The sequence below is a fragment of the Crotalus tigris genome, unplaced genomic scaffold (genome assembly GCF_016545835.1).
Source record: "Crotalus tigris isolate CLP2741 ecotype Arizona unplaced genomic scaffold, ASM1654583v1 scf7180000017632.1879674, whole genome shotgun sequence".
NCBI lineage: Eukaryota > Metazoa > Chordata > Lepidosauria > Squamata > Viperidae > Crotalus > Crotalus tigris.
The window spans coordinates 104,419-128,543 of record NW_024096526.1 but is presented as its reverse complement, the minus strand read 5'-3'; the positions used below and the strand labels follow the sequence as shown (position 1 = coordinate 128,543).

General features: G+C 41.8%; 1 protein-coding gene across 1 annotated transcript in view; it reads left to right on the top strand.

Moving 5' to 3' along the window:
• Window positions 1–23,280: 23,280 nt before the first annotated feature.
• The window catches only part of LOC120304238 (tumor necrosis factor receptor superfamily member 11A-like), a 52,030-nt gene continuing 51,185 nt past the window's right edge, over window positions 23,281–24,125 (top strand). The window contains exon 1 of the mRNA XM_039334585.1: window positions 23,281–23,356. Coding sequence (XP_039190519.1) covers window positions 23,281–23,356 — 76 coding nt within the window. The remainder of the gene's footprint in view (window positions 23,357–24,125) is intronic.

Sequence of the window (24,125 nt, the reverse complement as noted above, 5' to 3'; positions counted from 1 at the left end):
TCTTATTAACAATTTCTTTTAAGCCAAGTTGAAATATAGGAAAGCTTTCAGACCATTTGTGTAAAAAAACCCACCAAAAACAACTGGCTATGCTAGATTGTGCTAAGCTACAAGAGAAGCTTTCTAATTAATTGAAGCTGCCGTGGAGATAATGGGTTTATGGAAATCGAGGGTTCCTGCAGGAAGAGACTATGAGCTACTAAAGCATTAGCCTTAATGGGATTTTCTCGCCTTTCCTTCCCACCAGTTGCACTTTATTGCAGCTTCTAAATGTTTGTTTTTATTCTTCCCTGAGCCTGTTTGTGGCTGCAAAACTAAGTCTAACTCTTAAACTAAGTTTTATGAAGTGAGATTGAGGGAGCTTGGTTTGTTTATCCTTACGAATCGGTGACCAGAGGAAATGTAATTGCTCTCTTCACACAGAGGCAAACATGGAATAATCGTTTCACTGGCTAGAGAAGCATTTTCAGGTTGATTGTCAGGAGAAACAGCCTAAGAGTTTAGAGCAGTGATGGCGAACCTTTTAGAGACCGAGTGCCCAAAAATTGGCCCCGTCCCTGCCCCACCCCCTGCCCCACCCCACCCCAGCCCTGCCCCCTGCCCTACCCCCACTCCGTCCCACCCTGTCTGCCTCCAGGGCCACTCACTGCCTCCAGGGCCCGCCATAGATCGCCCAGGCAGCCCAGCAGCGCCATGCAGCCACGCCCTCTGCCCATGCCCTGCAGCATCAACTGTGCATGATGGGGTGTGAGGGCAGAGTCTTGTCTATGCTGCCTGGCTGCCTTGTCCTTGGCTGCGCTGCTCCACGTGGGCCATGCTCAGGGGTGATTCTCCTCCAGGGAGGCTGCTGGTGAGGCAAGGCTGGGGCAACGGCATGTGTGTCCACAGAGAGGGCTCCGAGTACCGCCTCTGGCACCCGTGCCATAGGTTCACCACCACTGGTTTAGAACATAGACATGATACCAATAGAAAAGAATCTTTGTAGTTCAGGGTTAAATTGTGGGGTCCTTGGCACTCTCTGGTCTTGATTGTTTGCTTGCAGAAATTTTAGTTAACCTAACTAGGTTATATCATCACTGCTACTCCCACCAACACTGACAGGACAAGCCATTTGTGCATAAACAGAAATTTAAATCCCATTCTATTCCAGCACTGATGATGTTGCCTAGTTGGGTAATGAAACATCTGCAAGAAAGCAGCCAAGACTAGAAAACACCAAGGGTCCCAACACAGACATTGATAATTATACTGTTTGACAGAAAAATGTTCTTTATGCAGAGAGGTGATGGGCTCTCCCTCATTTGATGCGCCAAGGCAGAGATTAAGTAATCATCTATTGGGACAACTTTAATTGAGATTCTTATTCTGTGTAGGGGACTGAATTCAATGAGCTGAATGCTCCTTCCAATTCTAGGATTGAGCAGGTTTTTCCCCACTTACATCTAATCCTGGCCATCTCTTTATTTTTGCTATGTTATCCTATGTTGTCCATCTTGTCTTCAGTCTGCAGGTAAGACAGGCTTGAGTAAACCTTTGTTTAAGTTGTGTTTCCTCTCTTCAGCTGACAGCAGCTCATGGCAGTTCCAACATATGTAAAATCTGTCATGTTTCACTGGTGACCAGTAGGAGATGATAGCAACCCAATGTCTATTGGCCAATTTAGGCTGGTGCATTTCCTGTAGGGCCAGGAACTGCCAGCTGCTACCCATCTTTTCTCTTTTTGTCTCTGTACAGAAATAACTGGGTACCCCAATATTTTTTTTTATGTGCTACAAAGGGTTTGGTGACACAATCATAGCTGCCATTTTGTCTTTTTCAACTACACCCTTTGGACACTCCTATCCAGAGTTTTGAACAAGTATTGTTGGATTTCAAAATGGTATTCTCCTACTTTGAAGGCAACTCCCAAAATACCATCATGACATCCTTCTCCTGAATGGAGGGTTGTCTCCTGCCAGCTGGTGACATTCAGAAAGCAGGAAGACAGCAGCAATGTCAGAGGTTTAACCTATTTTCTGTTTAACACACATTTAGGCTAATAATTTTCTATTGGTTTAGGGACTGGATGAGAATAATTTAACTGAGCAGTGCAGAAATGCTCTATGAGAATCCGAAAAAATCCGAAAAAAGGTTTGACTTACTTCCAGCTAAAGGCAAATAATATTTTTCTGCAAGTGATACACAACTTTATATAGGATATTAAAGACGATAGGGTGGAACATGAACAAGAATCTAAATTCATACTTATATCTCATTGTGCTATTGATAAGCAGCATTATGTAACATGCAGAAAGAATGTAACAAATTGTAAAATTTTACAACAACAACAACAATAGTAATAATAAAGTTGGAAGGGACCTTGGTGGTCATCTAGTCCAACCCCCTGCTCAGGCAGGAAACCCTATACCATTTCAGACAAATGGCTGTCCAGTCTCTTCTTAAAAACTTCCAGTGTTGGAGGATTCACCGCTTCTGGAGGCAGGTTGTTCCACTGCTTAATTGTTCTAACTGTCAGGAAGTTTCTCCTTAGTTCTAGGTTGCTTCTCTCCTTGATTAGTTTCCATCCATTGCTTCTTGTCCTGCCTTCAGGCACTTTAAATAGTTTAAGTTTAGGTTATACCTGTGGTGGCGAACCTATAGCATGCATGCTACAGGCGGCACGCAGAGCCCTCTCTGTGGGCATGTGCGCCATCGCCCCAGTCCTAGGCTTTCAGTCCTGTCCATGAACAACCTGCATCAAAACCCGCACAGGGTAAGGTTGCTGCGCCCACCCCCGCCTCCCGAAGCATTTTTTTTTTACTAACTTGCCTTTCAGCTGCATTCCGTTTCTCCGTTCACTTCTCAGCCTTCGCCACATGTTTGTGGGACTGTCGGTAAAAAAAAAAAAAAGTTCCATCAGACTTTCTAACTTTTTGCGAGATCTCCCGAGAAGTTAGAAAGTCTGATGGAACTTTTTTTTTTTTTTAACCGATAGTCCCACAAACACATGGCGAAGGCTGAGAAGTGAATGGAGAAATGGAATGCAGCTGAAAGGCAGGTTAGTAAAAAAAGTGCTTGGGGAGCTGGGGGCAGGCACTGCAACCTTACCCTGCATGGTGGTGGGAGGGTGGGGTGCGTGCCCTTTCCATGCCAGGCCAACTGCTGCAGCCCCAGGGTGGCCATGCTGGGCGGTGGTGGGCAGGCTGTTGAGGTGAGGGCTGGCAGGCTGACCAAAGCAGCAGGTGGAGCGTGGAGGCTCGGGGTGGGAGGGCGCTGAAGTGGGCAGTCGGGCCATTGGCAAGAGCAACACATCTGAGCGGAAAGCGGCTTTGGAGCAAGTTGGGCAGGTAAGGAAAGAAATCCTCACTCTCCACAGAAATTGCCTTTCTTTCCTTACCTAACTTCCAGCCCTGTGCTGTTTCTCCTTCACAATCTGCTGCTGCCACGTGCAAGGAAAGAAAGGAAGTTTTTTTGGGGAAAAAAGGTCAATCAATCAATTCCAACTTCTTGTGAAAGATTTGTCAGAGAAGAGAACTTCGCAGCTCTGTCTACAGAGCCACCAAAGCTGTAGCTGAATGGGCAGGTGAGGGGGAAACCTGCCCCACTTGTTCCATGGCGGCTTTCGGCCGAGCCGCATTGCAGCAGCATTGGGCGCAATATGCAAGGCGGCAAATAGCCGCGTCAGGCTGAAACTGGCCGTTTGCCGCCTTCTGCCCAATGCCGCTGACATGAGGTGCCCCTCTGGCTCCTGGGAGTTGTGCTGGCATTCTTGCCAGGCATCCTTCGCGGTGAGTTTTTGGAAAGATTTGCGACGGGGATGGGTGCGACGCGCAAGGTGGCAAATGGCCGTGGCCGGTGGCAAACTGATCACTGCAGCCACACCCACCCAATGGGCCACGCCCACCCGGCACCCGGCGATACATAAGTGGGTTTTGGGTTGCAATTTGGGCACTTGGTCTCTTAAAGGTTCACCATCACTGGGTTATACCATACCATTCACTATTATGATTTGCTATCCTTGTAAACAGTCCTTGCTTCACCCTGTCCATCCACCTTTTCATACAATGCCTTGGGATCTTTAAACAACTCGCTTCTTATCAACTTCATGCAACCAGTTTCTTGGGCTTCCCTTTCCTGTTGGCCCATTCACTCTTTATTCATACATTTGCTTTTCAATTCAGCCCTCATTCATTCTTTCCATATCACCCAAATCACCTCAACTTGCTTCTTTCTACCTCTCCCTCACTTTTGTATTCCATTCATTCAGCACCCACTTTTAAAATCCACCCACTTCTTAAGGACCCTGTTCCCACTTCATTCAGCTTACTTTTGTGTTTCTCATTTTGTCATCCCCAATTCTCACTTCCACATATCAAAATGGGCAGAACCATGCTCCTATGCCCAGCTTCACTTCTTTCTACAAGCATCTAGTCTTCACGATAGATTATATCATTCCTAAACCTTTTCCTTTGTTCTTCATTCACACTCCTTGTCATTTACATCCCAAATCATAATTATCTTATATGCAGTATAGTCAGCATTAGATGGCCCACAGATATTGACCTCCCACAACTGTCATAGCTATGTACCCCTGGGGCTTTCATATAATGCTTTAGTAATAAAGTAATAATTTAGTAATAAAGAGAAGGTATAGGCTGGTTGGTCTTAGCTACAGTTACCAGTTTTAACTACACTCATATCAACTACAGCATTACCATGATATATTTGGGCACATGTTGGCCAGTATACTACAAGTGCCACTAAAGTGCAGCTTTTTCTCAAAACAGACTAAGCCAATATAATGTTGTCACCTTACTAATTCAGTGGGAAATGCATTTTACTGACACAAACTAAGGATGGTAAAGCAGGTATGTAGTCAAAGCCAAACAAGTACCAGTAGCCCAAGCAGCAGGACTTTAGGGTTTGTCCACCCACCAAAACATTTTACTCAGGCAGAAAAACAAGCTGTGAGAATAGAACTTGATCATTCATATGGTTACATTCAAATATAGCCATAGAATTCCAGAATCACAAGGTAGGAAAGGGTCTTGGAGGTCTTCAAGTCTTCTTCCTGCCCCTTGACCAGTGCAAGAATCCTTAGACCATCTCAGACCAATATCTGTACTTTTTTGTAAGAAAAGTGGTGGAACTCACATCGCACATTGTCAAACGCTGTACACACACTCACACACGTCAGTTGTGTAACAAAACATAATGGTCGTCGCCCGCACTAAGCACTCAGTGCGTGGCCACATGACCAATCACAAGCCGAGCAGTGCCTCAAGCCGAGCAGCCGGACGAAGTATGCATGCATTGGACCTGACACACAAGCAGCCTGCATGCATCGTTTTAATGATTTTGCTGCCAACCTGCTACACTCGACAGGGCGATTCAAGTCCATGTGGACCAAACATCAAATTTTCAAAAGTTACTTTTAAAACTTGGAAAATCTGTCAAAAAAAGGTGCCGGAACTCTGTTCCGGTGAGTTCTATGACAAAAAAAGCACTGTCTGTACAGCTCTTGCTTGAAAATCTCTAGTGATAACACACCCACAACTTCACGAGGCAGACTGTTAACAACCAATACATTCCTCCTTATTTTGAGTTTGGATCTCTATTCTGTAAAGTTTCCATGGCTCTTATCCTACCTTGAGGCACTACAGAGTGTAAATTCACATTCTCTTTCTTGTGACAGCCCTTCATGTGCTGAAAGACTGCTATGATGGCTCCATCAAAAGAAGATGGCCTTGATGAGATATGCAGGAACTGGTTGCCTAGGTAAAAGAGGCTGATGCATATCTCCATCAAGGTCATCTTCCTGATTCTCTACATGCCTTTAACCTTCTCTTCTTTAGATTCAACATGCCAAATTCCTTTAACTAGTCTTCATTTAGCCTCCAAGCCCTTCACTATGCCCTTCTCTGCACTCTTTCCATTTCCTTAGTATCTTTTCTGTAGTGTGACAATCAAAACAGGGCACAGTATTCCACTGAGGTTTGACCAGTGTAGCATGGAGCAAAAGTATTTCCTCCCATGAACTGAACACTAAATCTCTGATGATGCAACTCCCAAAAGCTGAGGCAAAGATCTCCATAAGTGGTATTAGATGTTAACTTGCAAACCAGGGGAAGGTAATAGGAGATCTCTCGATATTCATCGGCCCATAAACACATTCAGTGCTCTTAAATCAGATTTCATTTATTTATTTTTTTAAAAAAAATTTCGATCATTAATGGAAATAAGAAGTTGGTCTGTCCCCAAAGCAGAACATCAGCTTCTAGCATCATCAAGATTCCCATGAATACTCACAGGCATTCTCAAAAAAAAAAAATAAAAAAAAAAAAATGAAAATGGTGGTAACTACAGACCAGGTCCTTTGGAAAATGGTCCATCTGCCAAGAGGAACAAAGACCTAGGAGATCACCCTGATTGCCAAGAACCCCTCTTTCCTTTGTTTAAATGTATATTTTATTAATTTTTTTACAGTAACAATCTTAGTGTTTGATAAGCAACAGGTTGTCTGGGTTTATGTGTTTAACATTGATAGTAATACAATTTCCATTCCTACCCTTTATTCCGTTTTTCTAACCATTTATAAACATTTTTCCTTGTTTGAAAATATTCTGAGTCTTGCTTTCTCTTCATTTTCAACATGAGCCTATCCATTTCTGCACAGTCCAAAATGTTCTTAATTATGTCTACTTCAGATGGTATCTCTTTAGATTTTGACAAGATGCCCAATAATACATTCAATTTCAGCTGGAAAAAAAATCATCTTTTTATTTTGCAATCCCTAAAAAATGTTTCTGTAATTGGATGAAGGACAACCAGGATGCTGGAAGAAAATACTGTTCTAGACATAACTTATGATTGTATGTGGAGGGGAGAGTTTTGATTTATACAACTAGAATTATTTCAGGGCTATAACTGTATTGTCCACTAGGATATTTTATGAAAAGAGATCCCAGTTTTTTGAAAACAACATCTTAAGAGTACAATAATCATTTCACAGTTTCACACTATTATAATCTTCCCTGGACTCTTCAACATTCTTCAGCTGAAAGCACACTGGCACATTTCCAGTTTTCTGCAGCTAAAATGGCTAATGTAACAATCAAATTCCATACCAATTCTTTGTGATCCTGATAAAGCTTACCCCTTGTAAATCTTTATAAGAAACATGTTGGACTCAAAAAGAAAAAAGAGTATTTTAGCACATTCCTGTAGTGCTGTTTTGAATTTCTTAACAGCAGGTTTACAGCCCAATATTTCCACATCTTAGACAATTTGTTTCTTTGTTGCTTAGACAAAGAACATTGCAGGAATTGGGTATGTCTTGTTTAATGAAAAGAAGGACCAGGGGTGACATGATAGCAGTGTTCCAATATCTAAGGGGGTCAACCTGTTCTCCAAGGCACCTGAAGGCAGGACAAGAAGCAACGGATGGAAACTAATTAAGGAGAGAAGCAACCTAGAACTAAGGAGAAATTTTCTAACTATGAGAACAATTAACCAGTGGAATGGGTTGCCTCCAGAAGTTGTGGATGCTCCAACCCTGGAGGTTTTTAAAAAGAGATTGGACAACCATTTTCTGAAATGGTATAAGGTTTCCTGCTTGAGCAGGAGATTGGACTAGAAGCTTCAGAATGGATCATTGTCTCATAAAATCATAAAGCAATTACCTTGAAAGCCTTTCATGGCCTAGGATCCAATTACCTGAGCGACTATTTTCTCTCAAAAATATCTTCCTGTCTCACATGCTCCCAAAGAGAGGACATGCTCAAGTTTCCTCCTTTCAAACCTTGTCATTTTATGGGACCTTAAAAATGTGCCTTTTCTGCAGTTGCCCGTTTTCTGGAATGATCTCTCCCGCTCTGTATGTGACAGATCCCAACTCTTATTGCCTTTAAAAAAGACTGTGATCACTTGACTTCAATTTAAAGAGGGTTTTTTTGCTATTTACTTTCAGTTTCCAGAAAAAAAGCACCCATTGCAGATAATGAGTCCCTCTTTGAGGATGATGGGCAGTTCAGAAATGTGAACGATAGATAGATAGATGATAGATAGATAGATGATAGATAGATTGAATGAATGAATGAATAAATGATGGCAAATTTTCTTAATAACCACTGCAGAAAATGTCATAAAATTGGGTCAGTCATGTGATACCCACTTAATTACCCGCATGACTTACAACCTTAATTTTAGACTTGATTACAATGGTAAGTCAAAGACTACCTGTAAAATGAGACTTTGGAAAAAGTGGATTTAATATAATAGGGTAACTAAAAGGTTCTTCATACCTCCCCTGGACACTGTCAGCACCGTATACCTCACAGTTTTGGAAACTGTGGTTTAGAACAAAATGGTAACCAATTTGAACATTTAATATACTGTAATTTTTGATGAGGCCTGACTTTTGGTATACCCTGTATGTTTCTCTGTGTATGCATGTATATGTATATATATGTATATGTGTATAATGTGTGTGTGTGTGTGTATGTGTGTTTGTATGTATTCAGTGATATGCTATTCCTAAACATGGAGGTTCCATAAGGCTGATAGGTGCAGCAATGCCAATAACTATTAATGATCTTTCCTCTTTGAATTTGTCTTATCTCCTTTTCATGTCATTGAATCCTACTGATCCATTCCCCTCACCTCTGTCCCAAGGAAGTGATTCCTGGAAATGCTTTCTCCACAAATAGGAGAAATTATGTTGGTCCATCCAGAATGTCTGACCTCCTCACCCCTTTCTGGGAGACAGGCAATTACTGGCTGAGTAGCTGATGGAGGCTTTCCAAACAACTCAGGGTTGCTCAAATTAATCAACTAATGTTGACACAGTTTGTCTCAGTTATGGGACAGAGCTCTTAACGCTGCTGTAGTCATTTGTTTGTTGATATTGAGTAAGGAAGAACCCACCAGTGATCAAATGTCCTCAGGGAGGAGACCTCTTTTCATGCTATCACACCAGGATACAATCCATGCAGATGTTTTGATGCTGTGATGATGCAATCAAAGCTCTGGCTCTTTAATGTGTGATGCGTTTATGCAATTTTATGTTTGACCTCAGTCCAAGCTAGAAACAGTGACTTTAGCACAGGGGCATTCAAACTTGGCAACTTTAAGACTTGTGGACTTCAACTCCCTGGCTGAGGAATTCTGGGAGTTGAAGTCCACAAGTCTTGAACTTGCCAAGTTTGAAGACCCCTGCTTTAGCAGCAATCCCCAGTTCATTCAGAGCATACAGGCTACTGTTTGTATTGGTCCTCTCTTTCATAGATATAACAACCTAGAAAAGCCCATTATGAAAGGAACAAAGGGGTGCAGAGGTGAGGGGAATTCTTAATGTTAGGCAAATTTTACCTAGACTGCCAATGTAGTGCTAAAATGGCTGATATAGAACTGAAAGCATCTGATCAACTTATTTTAATCCTCAAATTGCTGAAAGAACAGCCCCACTTTCTAACCCTCTGCCCCCACAGCCTCAAGTACTCTATGGTGGAACATCCCTGGGAGGACTTAACATGTCATGGCCTGGCTTTTCAGCAGAGATTCTGCTATTCTTCTCATCCTCTAAGGTGGCCTGAGAGAAATGGTTTCTATAGAGTCTGCTTTTTAGCCCACCTATCTCAGTATTAATTGGCTTCCAAGATCTTAGCAGGAAATCTTTTCAATCCCTTTTAACAGGGATTTGAATTTGTAACCTTTGCATGCCAAGAATATTCTGCTCAGCTAGGTCACATCCATGATGCGACATCCAGAGCAGTATGTGCTATAGATGAGAAACATTTCCTATTCTTGGCCAGCAGGTGGCAGGCCTGCATTGAGAAGCATTATAATTCAGCAGACTAAGATTTATTAACTTTTCCCAAAGCAGGTTGGGAGAAAATAAAATGGGAAGAGAAAGGTGGAAAAAAAAGAAACAGGTTAAAAATCCATTCACCAGAATTCTTTCTCTGTCCCATCCTACAAACACTCATATTACTAACTACATTCAAGAATCTGGGAGAATCTGGCTGAGCTGACCCAAGATATATTTCCTAGGGAAAGAAATAGTTGGCCAGTGAGGAAACTGGAGGGGGTAGGGCAGAGGAGAGGCTGGTGGTTAGTAGGAAAGAGTACCAAGGTACTAACTTGGCTGTCTGATGAACTGAAAAATATATGGTTTTGCAAAAGTGATTGTTAATACTTTATCTGACAAATTGTTTCTTATTGCAGAGCTGCATGTGACACTGTATTAGGTGATAATAGAATTCTAGGCAGAAACCACAGGAGACCAGCTCCATGCATTTAATTTGTAAAACTGCCACCAACCACAAATCTCTAAGGAATTTTCCTTGCAATTGTCTCTCCTTTCTCTCTCCCTGTCTTCCCCTCCCCATGTACCTTACATTTTATTTTCTTAAAATTTTTTGCCCACAGAAAACAAAAGATTGAATGTATCTATTTGTTTTTGCATGTAGATGAGTGCTGGCTAATAAGATTAATGTCTCAAGTTGTTTGTGGCAAATGGACCCTTGTTAAATGGCCCATTATAAGAGAATTATATTTAGGATAGAAAGAAAATACATAGAAAGCAAGAAGAGTGAGGCATGCTGGGGAAATGGTGTTAATTCTTAGCAGTGAGGGAATTGGTAGCAGTGCCTGATTGGACAGACAACACAGCAGAAATGTGGCATGGACATCAAAGTATTTTTGAAAATGCTGGTGATCTCATGAGATTGCCAGGTGTCATGAGGTTTTGTTTGAGAACACTGTCAAAATTGGTAATCTCATGAAAATTGGGACTTTGATTTAAAACACCCACACACACACAGGGGTATTGCAGTCAACATTTAGGAGAACTTTGCCTATCCTGGATAATATGTTCCTGAGCCTGGAGCACTGAACATATGAAATACAGTGGTCCTTGACCTACGACAGTAATGGAACCTGCCCATAACTCAATGCAGCCACTTGGAAAATGATGGCCACTTCTAGAATCATATCGTACAACTATGCAACCAACTGTGTTTCCCTAACCCAAGCTCCGTAGCTCCAAAGATTTTCAAAAGGTAAGTAGGGGGATTGGTGGGGCCCGATGGGGTGGGAAGTAGTCTCAAACCCTGTGGGCACCAGATGGGGGGGAATAGGTGGGGGGCACTGCAGCATCCCTATAGTCAATCTTCAGGGTAAATAAATAGAGGGGCACTGCAGTGGCCATAACTTCAGGACCGACTCTTAAGTAGCTTTTTGGAGGGGGGGGATCCATCGTAACTTAAAATAGTTGCTAAGCAACCGGTCATAAATTGAGAACTATCAGTAGTGTCACTAGTCACTTTCAGATGGTACATGGAAGCTACAGCTGATTCAGAACATAGTAACATAATATTGGGTGTGCCTCAATCTGTCCACATTAATGATGCTGCATAAGTGACCAGTAGACTTCACGGTTACCTGTAAAGTCCAAGAGGGCATAGAGATGGGATATTTGTGGGACTGACTATCTCCAGTCATATCTAGCTGGACTTTAAGAAATGACAAGGTAGGTCTGCTCTGGGTCCCATTTATTAACAGTGCCATCTAATGGGACCTAGAAGCTTTGTCTTTGCAAGATCTCCTCAAGTTCTGTACAACCTCAAACGGGAGTCTCTGTAAGGTATGGTCAAAAAAGTCAAGATGTGGTTGCAATGGTGTGCCTGGAGCCCTTGCATATTATTTTAGGGCAGAGGTGTCAAACTGCCAGCCCACGAGCCAAACACGTCATCCGGAAGCCACACCCACCCCATTGCTGGCAATGGCAAAACCGTCCCGATACGTTGAGTTTGACATGTCTGTTCTAGGGGTATCACCTATATCCTCCCCACCATCACTGGTCCCATTAATTGAAAAATTCAATTTGAAACATGGCTTCAGTAAAAACAATCAGGCATTTTTGGCATAGCTGTTAAGTGAGTCACTGCAGTTGTTAAGTGAATCACAGAAGTTGTTGAGTGAATCCAGCTTCCCCCATTGACTTTGCTTGAGAGAAGCCAGCTGAGAAGGTCACAAATGACAAACACATGTGCCCGGGATGCTTCAACTGTCGTAAATATAGGACAGTTGCCAAGTGCCCAAATTTTGATCAGGTGTCCATGGGGATTCTGCAATGCTCATAAATGTGAGAAGAGGTTGTAAGTCCCTCCTTCCAGTGTTGTTGTCCCTTTGAACGATTACTAAACAAATGGTTGTAAGTTGAGGATCACTTGTATCTTGGTGAAGTAATGAATCAGTAACAGATTCCAGGTCTCTGTTTCAGCTTGCATTACTGCCATGGTGCATTCCACATTAGTTGTCTAACTTTTGCATAGCATTCATACATTACTATACAGAGAACGTATTGATGCTGCCCACATTCTGCTGCAATGGGCAGGGAAATTCAGGCTTTCCTCCTGCAAGGCAGACAGAAGCATGATCAGAGGCAATAAGCAGTATGTCTGAGTGGTGGCAGTTGTGTGATGATGGAAGGATATTGTTGCTTTCCCCCCTCAAGGCTGGCTCCCCTCTTCTTTGCTGAAGTTTCTGATGACAAATTGCTGGGGTCCCTACGTCTTTCTCTGCTTTGATACATAGAACCTCTCAGTCCTGATGACACTTACATTCATTCCAGGATATCTGATATAACCCTACAGCTCTGTACTTTTGGAAAACATATTCTTTCTTTCTTTTCTTTTTTCTTTTTTGCAGGCCATCTGATAAGTGCAGTGACAAACACCATCTCAGAGTTGCTTATTGTTTTTTTGTAACCTTGACATACACTAATCTCAGTGGTGGAAATGTTTTCCAATTCTTGCAGGTTAAAATTAACACTGGCAGTTGCGTGAAGTACAGATAGTCCTCAACATACAACTAGAATTGAGCCCAAAATTCCAGTTGCTAAATGAGACAGTTGTTAAGTGAGTTTTGCCCCATTTTATGACCTTTCTTGTCACAGTGAATCTGGCTTCCCCATTGACTTGGCTTGTCAGACGTTTGCAAAAGGAGATCACATGACCCCAGGACAGTGCAACCGTCATAAATATGAGCCAGTTGCCAAGTGTCTTAATTTTTATCGTGTGACCCCGGGGATGCTGCAACAGTCGTGTGAAAAGCACTTGTTTCATTGCCATTGTAAATTTAAATGGTTACTAAATGAACTGTTGTAAGTCAAGGATCACCTGTATGTTAGATAGGGAGCACCTCTCACTGGCAACATTCATAAGAACACATTTAACTTGGCTTTTGAAATTATCCTAGAACATAGGACTATTAACTAAGTTAAGCCACTGACACCTGTCCAAAAATGAAACGCATGCTATTTTCACTTAGCATCTTTCATGCAGCTGACTTGGTTGTGTGCATTGTGTGAACGTGACCGCACTGTGCTTGGGGTTTGAGGTGATGAATTTTGGCAGGGACTCTGAACAATCTTTATAGCGCCTCACATCTCACTTTTAAACTTGCCTCAGGTAGGATCCTGAGCACCATTAGAACCTGTTTCTGTAAGAGGCATTTCATTGGCTCATATCAACAATAAACACAAATCAGTGCAGGTAGACCTCGACTAATGCTTGCAATGGAGCCTCCCCATTTTATGTTGTAAGTTGTAATGGTTGTAAAACAGGTTATCATGTGATCGACTTGATTTTATGACCTTTTCTTGCAGTGGCTGTTAAGCGAATGTTGTGGTCAAACAAACCATTGTTTGTTATGTTCATAAATTGTGTTCATGTGACTGTGGGATGCTACAAAAGGCCATAAATGTAGGCCTGTCATTGAGTGCCTGAAATGCAGTCACATGACCATGGAGGAAGCAGCCATCAGAACTGGATGAGAAGTACTTTTTGTACTGTGGAGGGTCCATCAGAACTTTGCTAAGGTAAGGAGTTGTGTATTTGTCAGGTCACCTTTTTGGTACCCTGCCATTCTGGGGGAGGGGAAGGAAGAGGCTATGGGAGAGCATTTTTTGCATGCTTTCACTTTTGCAATAACTTCATGGGAGTTAAGGAGGGGGATCGTCCTCTGAGATGGAACGAACTCCTTCCCAGCCGATTCCAGCCTGACTTCAAGGTTGCTGCGCCCTAAGGATGACCCATTATCTACCTCATCTTTCTCAAAACAACCTTGCGGCACTGTATTACGGTAGCTGCTGGTTGACTGGTCGGGGAGGGTTGGGTTTCAAAGTGGAAAGAATAGCTTGGTGCTTTGCGCAGGAATATTAGATTCTGCTTGACTTTATTGCAAAGTTCTTTTGATTAACCACATGGCATCAAGAGTTGTGCTTTCCTGAGAGGGACAGCTGGGGCAGGTCCTTCCAGTATTATTTTTTTCTGAAAAGGATACCCTGAGGCGAAACCCAGCAGGGAAGATGGGGGGGGGAGCATGTATAACTATGTCAGCAAGCAAATATCATCTCCTATATACTTGTGTCAGATGTTGGAAGGTAAGTATGTAAAGGCAATAGAGGGTGTCCTCAACTTAACAACAGTTTGTTTAGTGACTATTTGAAGTTACATCATCACTCAAAAAAGTTGCTTATGGCCATTTTTCACACTTACAACCATTACAGCACCCCATGGTCATGTGATCAAAATTCAGATGCTTGACAACTGACTCATATTTATGACTGATGTAGTGCGATCACCTTTTGCAACCTTCTAACAAGCAAAGTCAACGGGTAAACCCGATTCACTTAACAATTGTGTTACTAATTTAACAGGTGCAGTGATTCACTTCACAACTGTGGCAAGGAAAGTCGTAAAATGGGACAAAACTCACGTAAGAAATGTCTTGCTGAACAACAGATGTTTTGGGCTCAGTTGTGCTTATGATGATGTTATCATCATTTTTGCATTACCACAGTTTGCTGCAGATCTAGGAGATGCATTAGCAAGTTAAGGCTGGCCTTACTATTAGGCAAAATGAACGAGCTGTTTTAGGCAGCATTTTTAAGAGGTGCTGGCAAACTACTAGAAGAGAGATGAACATTTTGCAGTCTTCCTCTGTTCCCTAAACTAACATTCAGAAACAGTCTAGTATATTTTAACTAAAGATTGCAAAATGGCTAGCTTTGCAAAATGCAACCAGACATAAATCATGCTCTATAAATTATACTAGCTGAGATCACATATGGTAAGCTTTTTTTTTTACGTTTAACTTGTTTCTGGGTTAGCACGGTATGTAAAGCATGGCATTCTTTGAACAGTAGGGTTCAAGAAACGTTCAGGAGCTAATCCAATTGATTTCTGTACAGTGGAATGGAAAGGGGGAACATATGGTTATTCATCTCACGCCTACATCCTGGGTTAGGGCTAAAAATAAATTGAGAAGGTCTAGAGCAACTCTGTTCAGAGACATGCTGCCTCTAAGTTTGAAGATTCCACTTAGTAATTATAGCAAATTGATCTCAATAGACATTTCTGATTTTACATAATTAACCATGATCATCTCTTGGGCGAAATGAAATTCATTAGCTGAATATTCACATGGATAGTCTTTCTTCTGGCTTGCCAGTCGGTTTCCTTTGATGATCCCATACCCAAAAGTTGGCGTTACCTCCTACTGACCACATAGATTTTCTCTAGAATGATCTGTCTCTTAACATGATCTTCAAATGGTGGGTCTAATCAGTTATCAATGTATCAGTGATGCTGCTGGTCATCTTTTTTTTCTTTCCATCTTTCCTAACATTAGGGCATTTTCCAGAGAGCTTGGTCTTTGCATAATGTGATCAAAGTATGATAATTTGACTCTGGTGATTTGTGCCTCAAGTGAGAACTCTGGGTTGATTTGTTCAATGATCCACTTATGCACTACCACAATTGAATTATAGCTGAACTATATTCTCAATTCCTCAGCAGGATAAATGGAAAAGGTAAGAAGTTTATTTCTACCACTGGATCGCTTTAAGCAAGACTTATCTTCAGCCAGACAGCCTAAATGGCTCTCGCTTCAATAGGACATCATCCCTGCTGGACAATAACCCCATTACCATTTTTTTTCTGTCAAAAGAAGTTTGAACCACTGTCTTCAACTTCCCTCAAGGAAAGGAGCTGGGAACAGCTCATAAACAAGCCACCAACTAGCTATAATTCATCTCATGTGGTGTACATATAGAGTTGTATCTTGTACTTAACTACAAAAAAATACAGCTAGTCTCATTCAGCAGCCACTTGTTCAATGTCAGTTCAAAGTTATGAAGTTGCTGAACAAGGGGACTTCCTTATAGTTGTGGCCATTGCAGTGTCCCTGCAGTCACAAGATCATGAATCAGGTGCTTGGAGTCTAGCTCACAATTACAATGGTCGCAACACACCTTAGCCATGTGACTGCCATTTGCGACTGCCTTCACTGCCAGCTTCTGACAAGCAAAGTCAATGGAGAAGTTGGCAGGAGGATAATAATAATAATGATAAGGGACCTTGGAGGTCATCGAGTCCAACCCCCTGCTCAGGCAGGAACCCTACATCATTTCAGACAAATGGCTGTCCAGTCTCTTCTTAAAAACTTCCATTGTTGGAGCATTCACCACTTCTGGAGGCAGGTTGTTCCACTGGTTAATTGTTCTAACTGCCAGGAAGTTTCTCCTTAGTTCTAGGTTGTTTCTCTCTTTGGTTAGTTTCCACCCATTGCTTCTTATCCTGCCTTCAGACGCTTTGGAAAATAGCTTGACTCCCTCTTCTTTGTGGCAGCCCCTGAGATATTGGAACATTGCTATCATGTCCCCCCTCGTCCTTCTCTTCGTTAAACTAGACATACCCAATTCCAGCAACCATTCCTTATATGTTTTAGCCTCCATTTCCCTAATCATCTTTGTTGCCCTTCTCTGTACTCTTTCTAGAGTCTCAACATGGTGACCAAAACTGGATGCAGTATTCCAAGTGTGGTCTTACCAAGGCATTGTAAAATGGTATTAATACTTCACGTGATCTTGACTCTATTCCTCTGTTAATACAGCCTAGCACTGTGTTGGCTTTTTTGGCAGCTGCAGCACACTGCTGGCTCATATTTAAATGATTGTCCACTAGGACTCCAAGATCCCTCTCACAGTTATTACTGTTGAGCAAGGTACCCCCTACACTATATCTGTACATTTGGTTTTTCTTGCCTAAATGTAGAACCTTACTTTTTTCACCATTGAATTTCATTTTGTTAGATAGCATCCAGTGTTCAAGTCTGTTCAGATCCTCCTGTATCCTAAGCCTGTCTTCTGGAGTATTGGCTATTCCTGCCAGGTTGGTGTCGTCTGCAAATTTGATGAGTTCCCCATCTATCCCCTTGTCCAGATTGTTGATGAAGATGTTGAAGAGCACTGGGCCCAGAACAGAGCCCTGAGGCACCCCACTACACACTTCCCTCCATGTAGATGCGTTTCCATTGAGGACCACACGCCGAGTACGGCCGGTCAGCCAGCTACGGATCCATCTGGTGGTGATGCTGTCTAACCCGCATTTTTCTATTTTATCAAGTAGTAGGTTGTGGTCTACTTTGTCAAATGCCTTACTGAAGTCCAAGTAAATTATATCCACAGCATTCCTCTGGTCCACTAATTTTGTCACTTGGTCAAAGAATGCAATAAGATTTATCTGGCATGATCTGTTTTTGACAAACCAGTGTTGGCTTTTACTGCCTAATGAAAGCAACAGGAACTGTTGCAAATGCCATCATAAGTCAGTGCAGTCATGTAACATTGTGCTTTATGACTAAGCAACAGAGTTGCCAGTTCCAGTTACCTTAAGAGAGGACTGCCTGCATTTCTGCAGTATAAATGTAAACATTGAGAATCACATGTGACATTTCACTGATCTCTTTGTTATGTTCTCATTTCTGTTCAGGAATAAATTATCTTCCTTAGGGTGAATACAGTATGTGGCTATGTGTGTGTGAGCGTGTGGTACTTTTCCAAGCTGTGTGATCTGTATAAGCACTGTAACCTTCAGAAAAATCTGCTCGTTTTTCTTAGAAAGCTAGAGAAAGAATTCTCTCTGGATTTCATCTTCTGTCTGAATTTGTGATGAAATTCTTCTCTCCCCCACCCATCCAAAATGCACTGAAAAAATAAAACAAAACAATCCTCTCAGGAACTCTCTTAATTATCAGCTACTGGCAGTTTTCTGGGGAGTGATTTTTGAACCTCTAGTGGTGCCCTGTGGCAAGTCTTTCATCTTGCTCTGTCTTATTAGGGAAATAAGCGGTATGTTTATCTTTAATCCAATTTGGATGCACTACCTTTGATCACCTTCACATTTCATACACTTAGCTGGTACTTGGTAGCTTTCCTTCAGCAATTTCATTAAATTCCCATCTGTTGACCAGCAGATGATCCTTCTTCTCTTTTCCTCCCCACCCACTTGGCAAATTCTGGATTCAGGGCATGAATTAATTGCAACTTTTGTTTCCCAAGGATTTGGAAGCAGAGTCTCACCCTTTGAAATGCAACAGAAAATGATGTATTACCATCCGATGTCCAAAGGTTGCTTATTGAACATGTGGCGATAAAAATCCACACATTTGTGGGATGCCCTGAAGGTCACTTGTGTGGGCTTGAGTTGGATCGTCCTTGAAACTTTGCAAGCCCATCCTGAGGCGAGAGCTCAGATGAACCCCTCCTGCTTCTCCTGCTCAGCTCCAACCCTTTCCTCTGCTGCCACTGGCTCCTTCGCTCAGTTCTGGACCCCAGTGCTGCACCCACCACCCACCTCCTTGCTTCGGTAGCATCAAATACAGGCAGTCCTCGATTTACGACCATAGTTGAGCCCAACATTTCTGTTGCTAAGTGAGACATTGGTTAAGTGAATTTTGACACATTTTACGACCTTTCTTGCCACAGTTGTTAAGTGAATCACTGCCTTTGTTAAATTAGTAACCCAGTTGTGAAGTAAATCTGGTTTCCCCGTTGACTTTGTTTGTCTGATGGTCGCAAAAGGGGATCCCATGACCTCAGGACACTGCAACTGTCATAAATATAAGTCAATTGCCAAGACTCTGAATTTTCATCATGTGACAATGGGGGATGCTGCAATGGTTATAAATGTGAGAAAATGGTCATAACTCATTTTTTTCAATACAGTTGTAACTTTGAACAGTCACTAAATGAACTGTTGTAAGTTCTTCCACTTGGTGCAGAGTTTGTCTCCCAGTTGAGGTCAGGGTAGTTGAGGCCTACCTGTACCCCTACCATTGCTGTTGTTCACGCCCCGTTTTTGACCCCCTTCCTCAGGAGTGTCCATGACTGAAGACTTTAAAAAGTTGTGAGAGCTACAACCACTCGGGTATAAGAGTAGAGTGGGGCTTTGATGGTTGTGACTGCTATCTTGCGTGTTTTTGACCTCATACCTGCAGACATTCCAGCCCTTCCTAACATCACATTGCTGAAATGTGATGGCATATGGTCATTCTATGCTTCATGCTTCTATTTCTTTATGAGAAAAGGCTGGGAAGTTTGGACTTTTTTTTAGCTCACGTAAGATAAATGTGATGGAGTGGGAAGATGATCAAGGTGTAAAAAATCATAGCTGGCATGTAGAAAGTCAACAGGGAGAGTATTTTTCCCCTCTCCTCAAATGCTAGGAGCGGATAATTGGGAAGAGTTTTAGAACCAACAAAAATAAACTAGTTACTCACCCTGTGTGTTATGATGGGTGGGAGAAGTTTCAGTCTTCATCTCCTGCTTGTGAGGATTTTAGGGATGCAGAGAAATCAAACCATGCCCTGTCAGACTGTGGAAAAGTGTTGGCATAGTCTTGGAAGGAGCGTTAAAACAGCTCCACCTTTTCCTTAACTGGAGAGTTTGTTTTCTAAAAAGGGAATTGAAAACAAGCACATGTATGAATGTGTGGACAACAATTAAATGGTTGATAATCTAATAGCTTTTCTTGGACAGTGTTGGAATAAGGGGGAAATTACTAACTTAGCAACAGTTCAGGGTGAGTAAATTCTGCCTCTCTCGTGGGCAGAGCAGAGGATGAGATGAAAGATGATGTGAAGGCATGTGGAAGTGGAGAAGGACCAAGAGAGGACTACTATGTAACTGACCGATGGTGTGCCTTCTATCTGGTGACAGCATAGATTGATATTCTCTAGGACAGAGGTAGGCAACCTTGGCTCTTTTATGACTTGTGGACTTCAATTCCCAGAATTCCTGAGTTGGCTCAGGAATTCTGGGAGTTGAAGTCCACGAGTCATAAAAGAGCCAAGGTTGCCTACCCCTGCTCTAGGAGGATCTGTCTCCAATGTGGTCCCTTGGCTCCATCAACAATGCACCCATTATCATAAACCCCCAACTGGCCTCAACAGTTTTCAAAGAGTGCTAATGACCAAATGACTGCAAAGAAATGCAATCCTTCCATCCTTCCCCACCATCCTATCAAAATCTATCCTTCCACTTCCCAACCATCTAGTCTCAACTGTCAGTAGCACTACCACTAGCACTTAGACTTATATACTGCTTCATAGTGCTTTACAGTCCTCTCTAAGCAGTTTACAGAGCCAGTACATTGCCCCTAACAATCTGGGTCCTCATTTTACTGACTTCAGAAGGATGGAAGGCTGAGTCAACCTTGAGCTGGTGAGACTCGAACTGTCGAACTGCTGACAGTCAGCAATCAGCAGAATTAGCCTGCAATATGAATAGAAGAAGGGGACGACAGAGAATGAGATGGCTGGATGGAGTCACTGAAGCAGTAGGTGTGAACTTAAATGGACTCCAGAAGATGGTAGAGGACAGGAAGACCTGGAGGAACGTTGTCCATGGGGTCGTGATGGGTCGGACACGACTTCGCAATTAACAACAACAAAATGAATTCTAACCAGTGTGCCACCACAGCTCAGTACCTATCCTTCCATTCCCCCATCAGAACCTATAAAGCTTCTTGGATGAGAAGTTAATCATTTTCTTCTTCCTCCTCAATTGCCCTTTAAAGAAAAAAGCACCTTTGAGACCCATCACCAATGTAATTCCATCTGTCCACCTTGATGCTGCTTGTCTTCTTTTTCTCTTCTAACTGTCCCAGAATTATAGATTTAGTGCCTATGGTCCAAAATGCATTCCATTCTTTGTATTTACTATGCTTCTGAACTTACCTGGGAGGGGGAGGGAGGGAAGAATTATTTTATTTATTTATTTTTTAAATAATACGCCTCTCTGCACTCCACAGGTACCATGTAGCTTCCAACCCATATTCCTGGCTCCCAGCACCATTAACGAAACACCCCAACATTCAAAAATTAGGTTCAGAGTGGGTATGTTGGCCCACTGGAAGGCACAGCTCAGACAAAAAATTCCAGCCTTCTTGTTTTGGATGACTTGACCTCAGTCCTAAATGGACTCCTGCAGTCCTCTAGCAGGTCAAATGCTAAGTTGGCAACTATATTTGGAAGTTACTCACTCCTGAGCTACGATTTTGTTTCTGAGCTCACTTGGGGTCCACAGATATGCTTAGAAAATTAAAGTTAAAATGGTTGAAGCCCAGTCCTTTTGAAATGTGCTTACTACGTCAAAAATTTAGGTAGCAAGGTAAGTGGAAGTATTTATGCATTTAATGAAAATGGCAGGAATATGTTCAATTAGTCACCTTTAGCAGTTATTTTGTGAGAATATCTAGTGGTAAACGTTGAGTTATGACCTTAATGGAGCTTGCCCATTATGGTTGTGAATACTAATAGTCATAAAACGAGTCGGTCATATGACTGACCTGATTTTACAAAGTTTTGCAGTGGTCCTTAAGCAAGCACGACTGTTGTAAAACAAACACCATTGTTATTATGAAAACCTATTGTTCAGTATGCATGGTTTTGCCAAAAATTGGAAGTAAAATATGTGGCTGTGGGAGGCTGCCAACAACTATAAGTGCAGCCGTATTGCCAGGTGCCCAAAGTGCAGTCACATGACTGTGGGGGTGGCAACCATTGGAACATTGTAAGTCATAAATCCCCTTTTTTAGCTAGGTGGTAACTTCGAGTAATCACAAAGCGACTGGTCATAAATCAAGGACTACTGTACACTGGTTTAGACTTTCATGGCTTGTATCTGTTGGCCAGTGTTGAGCTTCAAGGTTTAGTCTCTGAAGATGCCAGCCTCAGTTTCCTGTGAAATGTCAGGAAATCTGCTTTCTAGACTGCGCTGAAGCTCAACACTACCCAATTCCTGTAATGTATGCCCAACCATCTGGTCCCAAGAGTTTTTCTGTCCTTGTAGGCACATCTTCATCACTGGTCAGAGATTGCAGGCAATTTTCCCCAGGCCTGGTCTAAAATAAATGTAACCCTTTCCCATATAAAGGTGTTTGATAGCCCTGCAAAGTTTTTTTAAAAAAAATTCAGATGAGTAGATCAAATATATTGTTGTTCTTTCCAAAAGAAAAGAGGTAATGCCATATAAATAATTGCCTTATAATATATCTCATGCATGTTACAGGTAGTTGTTGACTTACAACCATCTGTTTAGTGACTGTTCAACGTTATAATAGCACTAAAAGAAGAGACTTATGGACTTCCGGTGAAGATGCCGCGTTGATGGCAGCCTTCTTTTGGCTGCCAGCCCTGTGAGTGTGTAAAAGCGCGCGGAGACAGCGAAAATCAGCTGTCCCGCGGCTTGAAAACCTTCCTCTCAGGAGAAGGGGGGGGAGAGTTTTCCTCAGGTAGAGGTAGAGCTCCCCTGGACCTCCTTAAGTATTTGGAGGTCGGAGGGCGAGAGCTCCCTCAGAGCCCGAGGCTTTCTCCGCACTCCAGGACGCCTTTGCTCTGAATTTCAGGAGCAAAGCAAGATGCCGCATCCACATCTGCATTTTAAAGTGACTTGTGAGTAATTTAAAAGCAGACAGAGCTGACCAGGAGAAGTTAAAATTACAAGTGCTGGAAACTTTAACTCGTGGAGAAATAATCTTCTTCATATTCTAATTTAACTTAAAAGGGAAAAAAAATGTAGTTTCTTTGTTTGAAAGGTTTGACTTAAAAGGAAAAAAATGACGTTGGAATGCTGTTTCTTTGTTTGAAAGGACAGTTTCAAGAAAGATATATTTGGCAACAAAGTTTTAACGTATTAAGGGGAAAGTGAAACTTATTTATACTGAAGATATTTGCTTTTTCTCTGCCTCTTTTGTTTTCAATTCTAATGAGATAAAGGCTTTTGAAGTGTAAAGAAGAGCTTTTTATAGTTATTGAGGACATCTGGTGGCGAAAATTACTCCAATAATTAATAAGAAGAAAAGACAAAGGTTTGGAAATAGCTGTGGGTCAAGTGTGGAGGAGGATTCTTAATAAATATAGTTTTCACAAAAAGATTAAAAGACTTTTTTTACTATGGAAGTAGATCGACAGATTGACTATGAGCTGATATTGGAAAAAATATTGGAAATGGTAGAGGAGAAGTTATGGAGTAAAATTAAAGATTATTTTGCAGAACCACAAGCTGAGCCTCAAACTTTAAAAGATCAATTTATAGGCCAAGAAGAAGTCTATATGCAACAGTATACACAATCTGAGATGGAAGAAGAAGTTACTGATCAACTGAATTCTGGACTGGATTATAAGCTGATACTGGAAAAAATAGGGGAACTGGCAGAGGAGATGAAATCATGGAGAAAAACTAAAGACCTAGAATCACAAGCTGAGTCCCAAATTTTAAAAGATCAACTTACAGGCCAAGAAGAAGCTTATATGCAACAGGGTACTCAATTTGAGATGCAAGAACTTACTGAGCAATTGAACTTTAGAAAAAATTTGGATCCAAAACCCCAGATTGAGACTTTAAATATTACAGAGGAGGATATTTCACAAGTTTATGTACAAATGGAGTACTTTGAAGATCAAAAAAGGATTATAAGTGAAGTTCTCCCATTGCCAAAATTAATTGACAGCCAGACGCGACCGATTAAAAGTTATGATAACCTGGATAAACAAGCTGAAACTATAATATGGAATAAAATGGACTATATTGTTTATATGATACTGGAAGAGGGGGAAGAGAATTTTGATCAGATTGACTTGTTGACTCAAATACCGAGATTTGATGACATTAATGTGATATTTGGAAAGCCAGCTTGGTATAGAAGAAAGGCCAGAGTTAGATTTAAGAATGTGATGTAAAATTTTAATTATTGGGTCAAAAAGGTTTTAGAAATTTGGACTGATTTGACAATCTAATT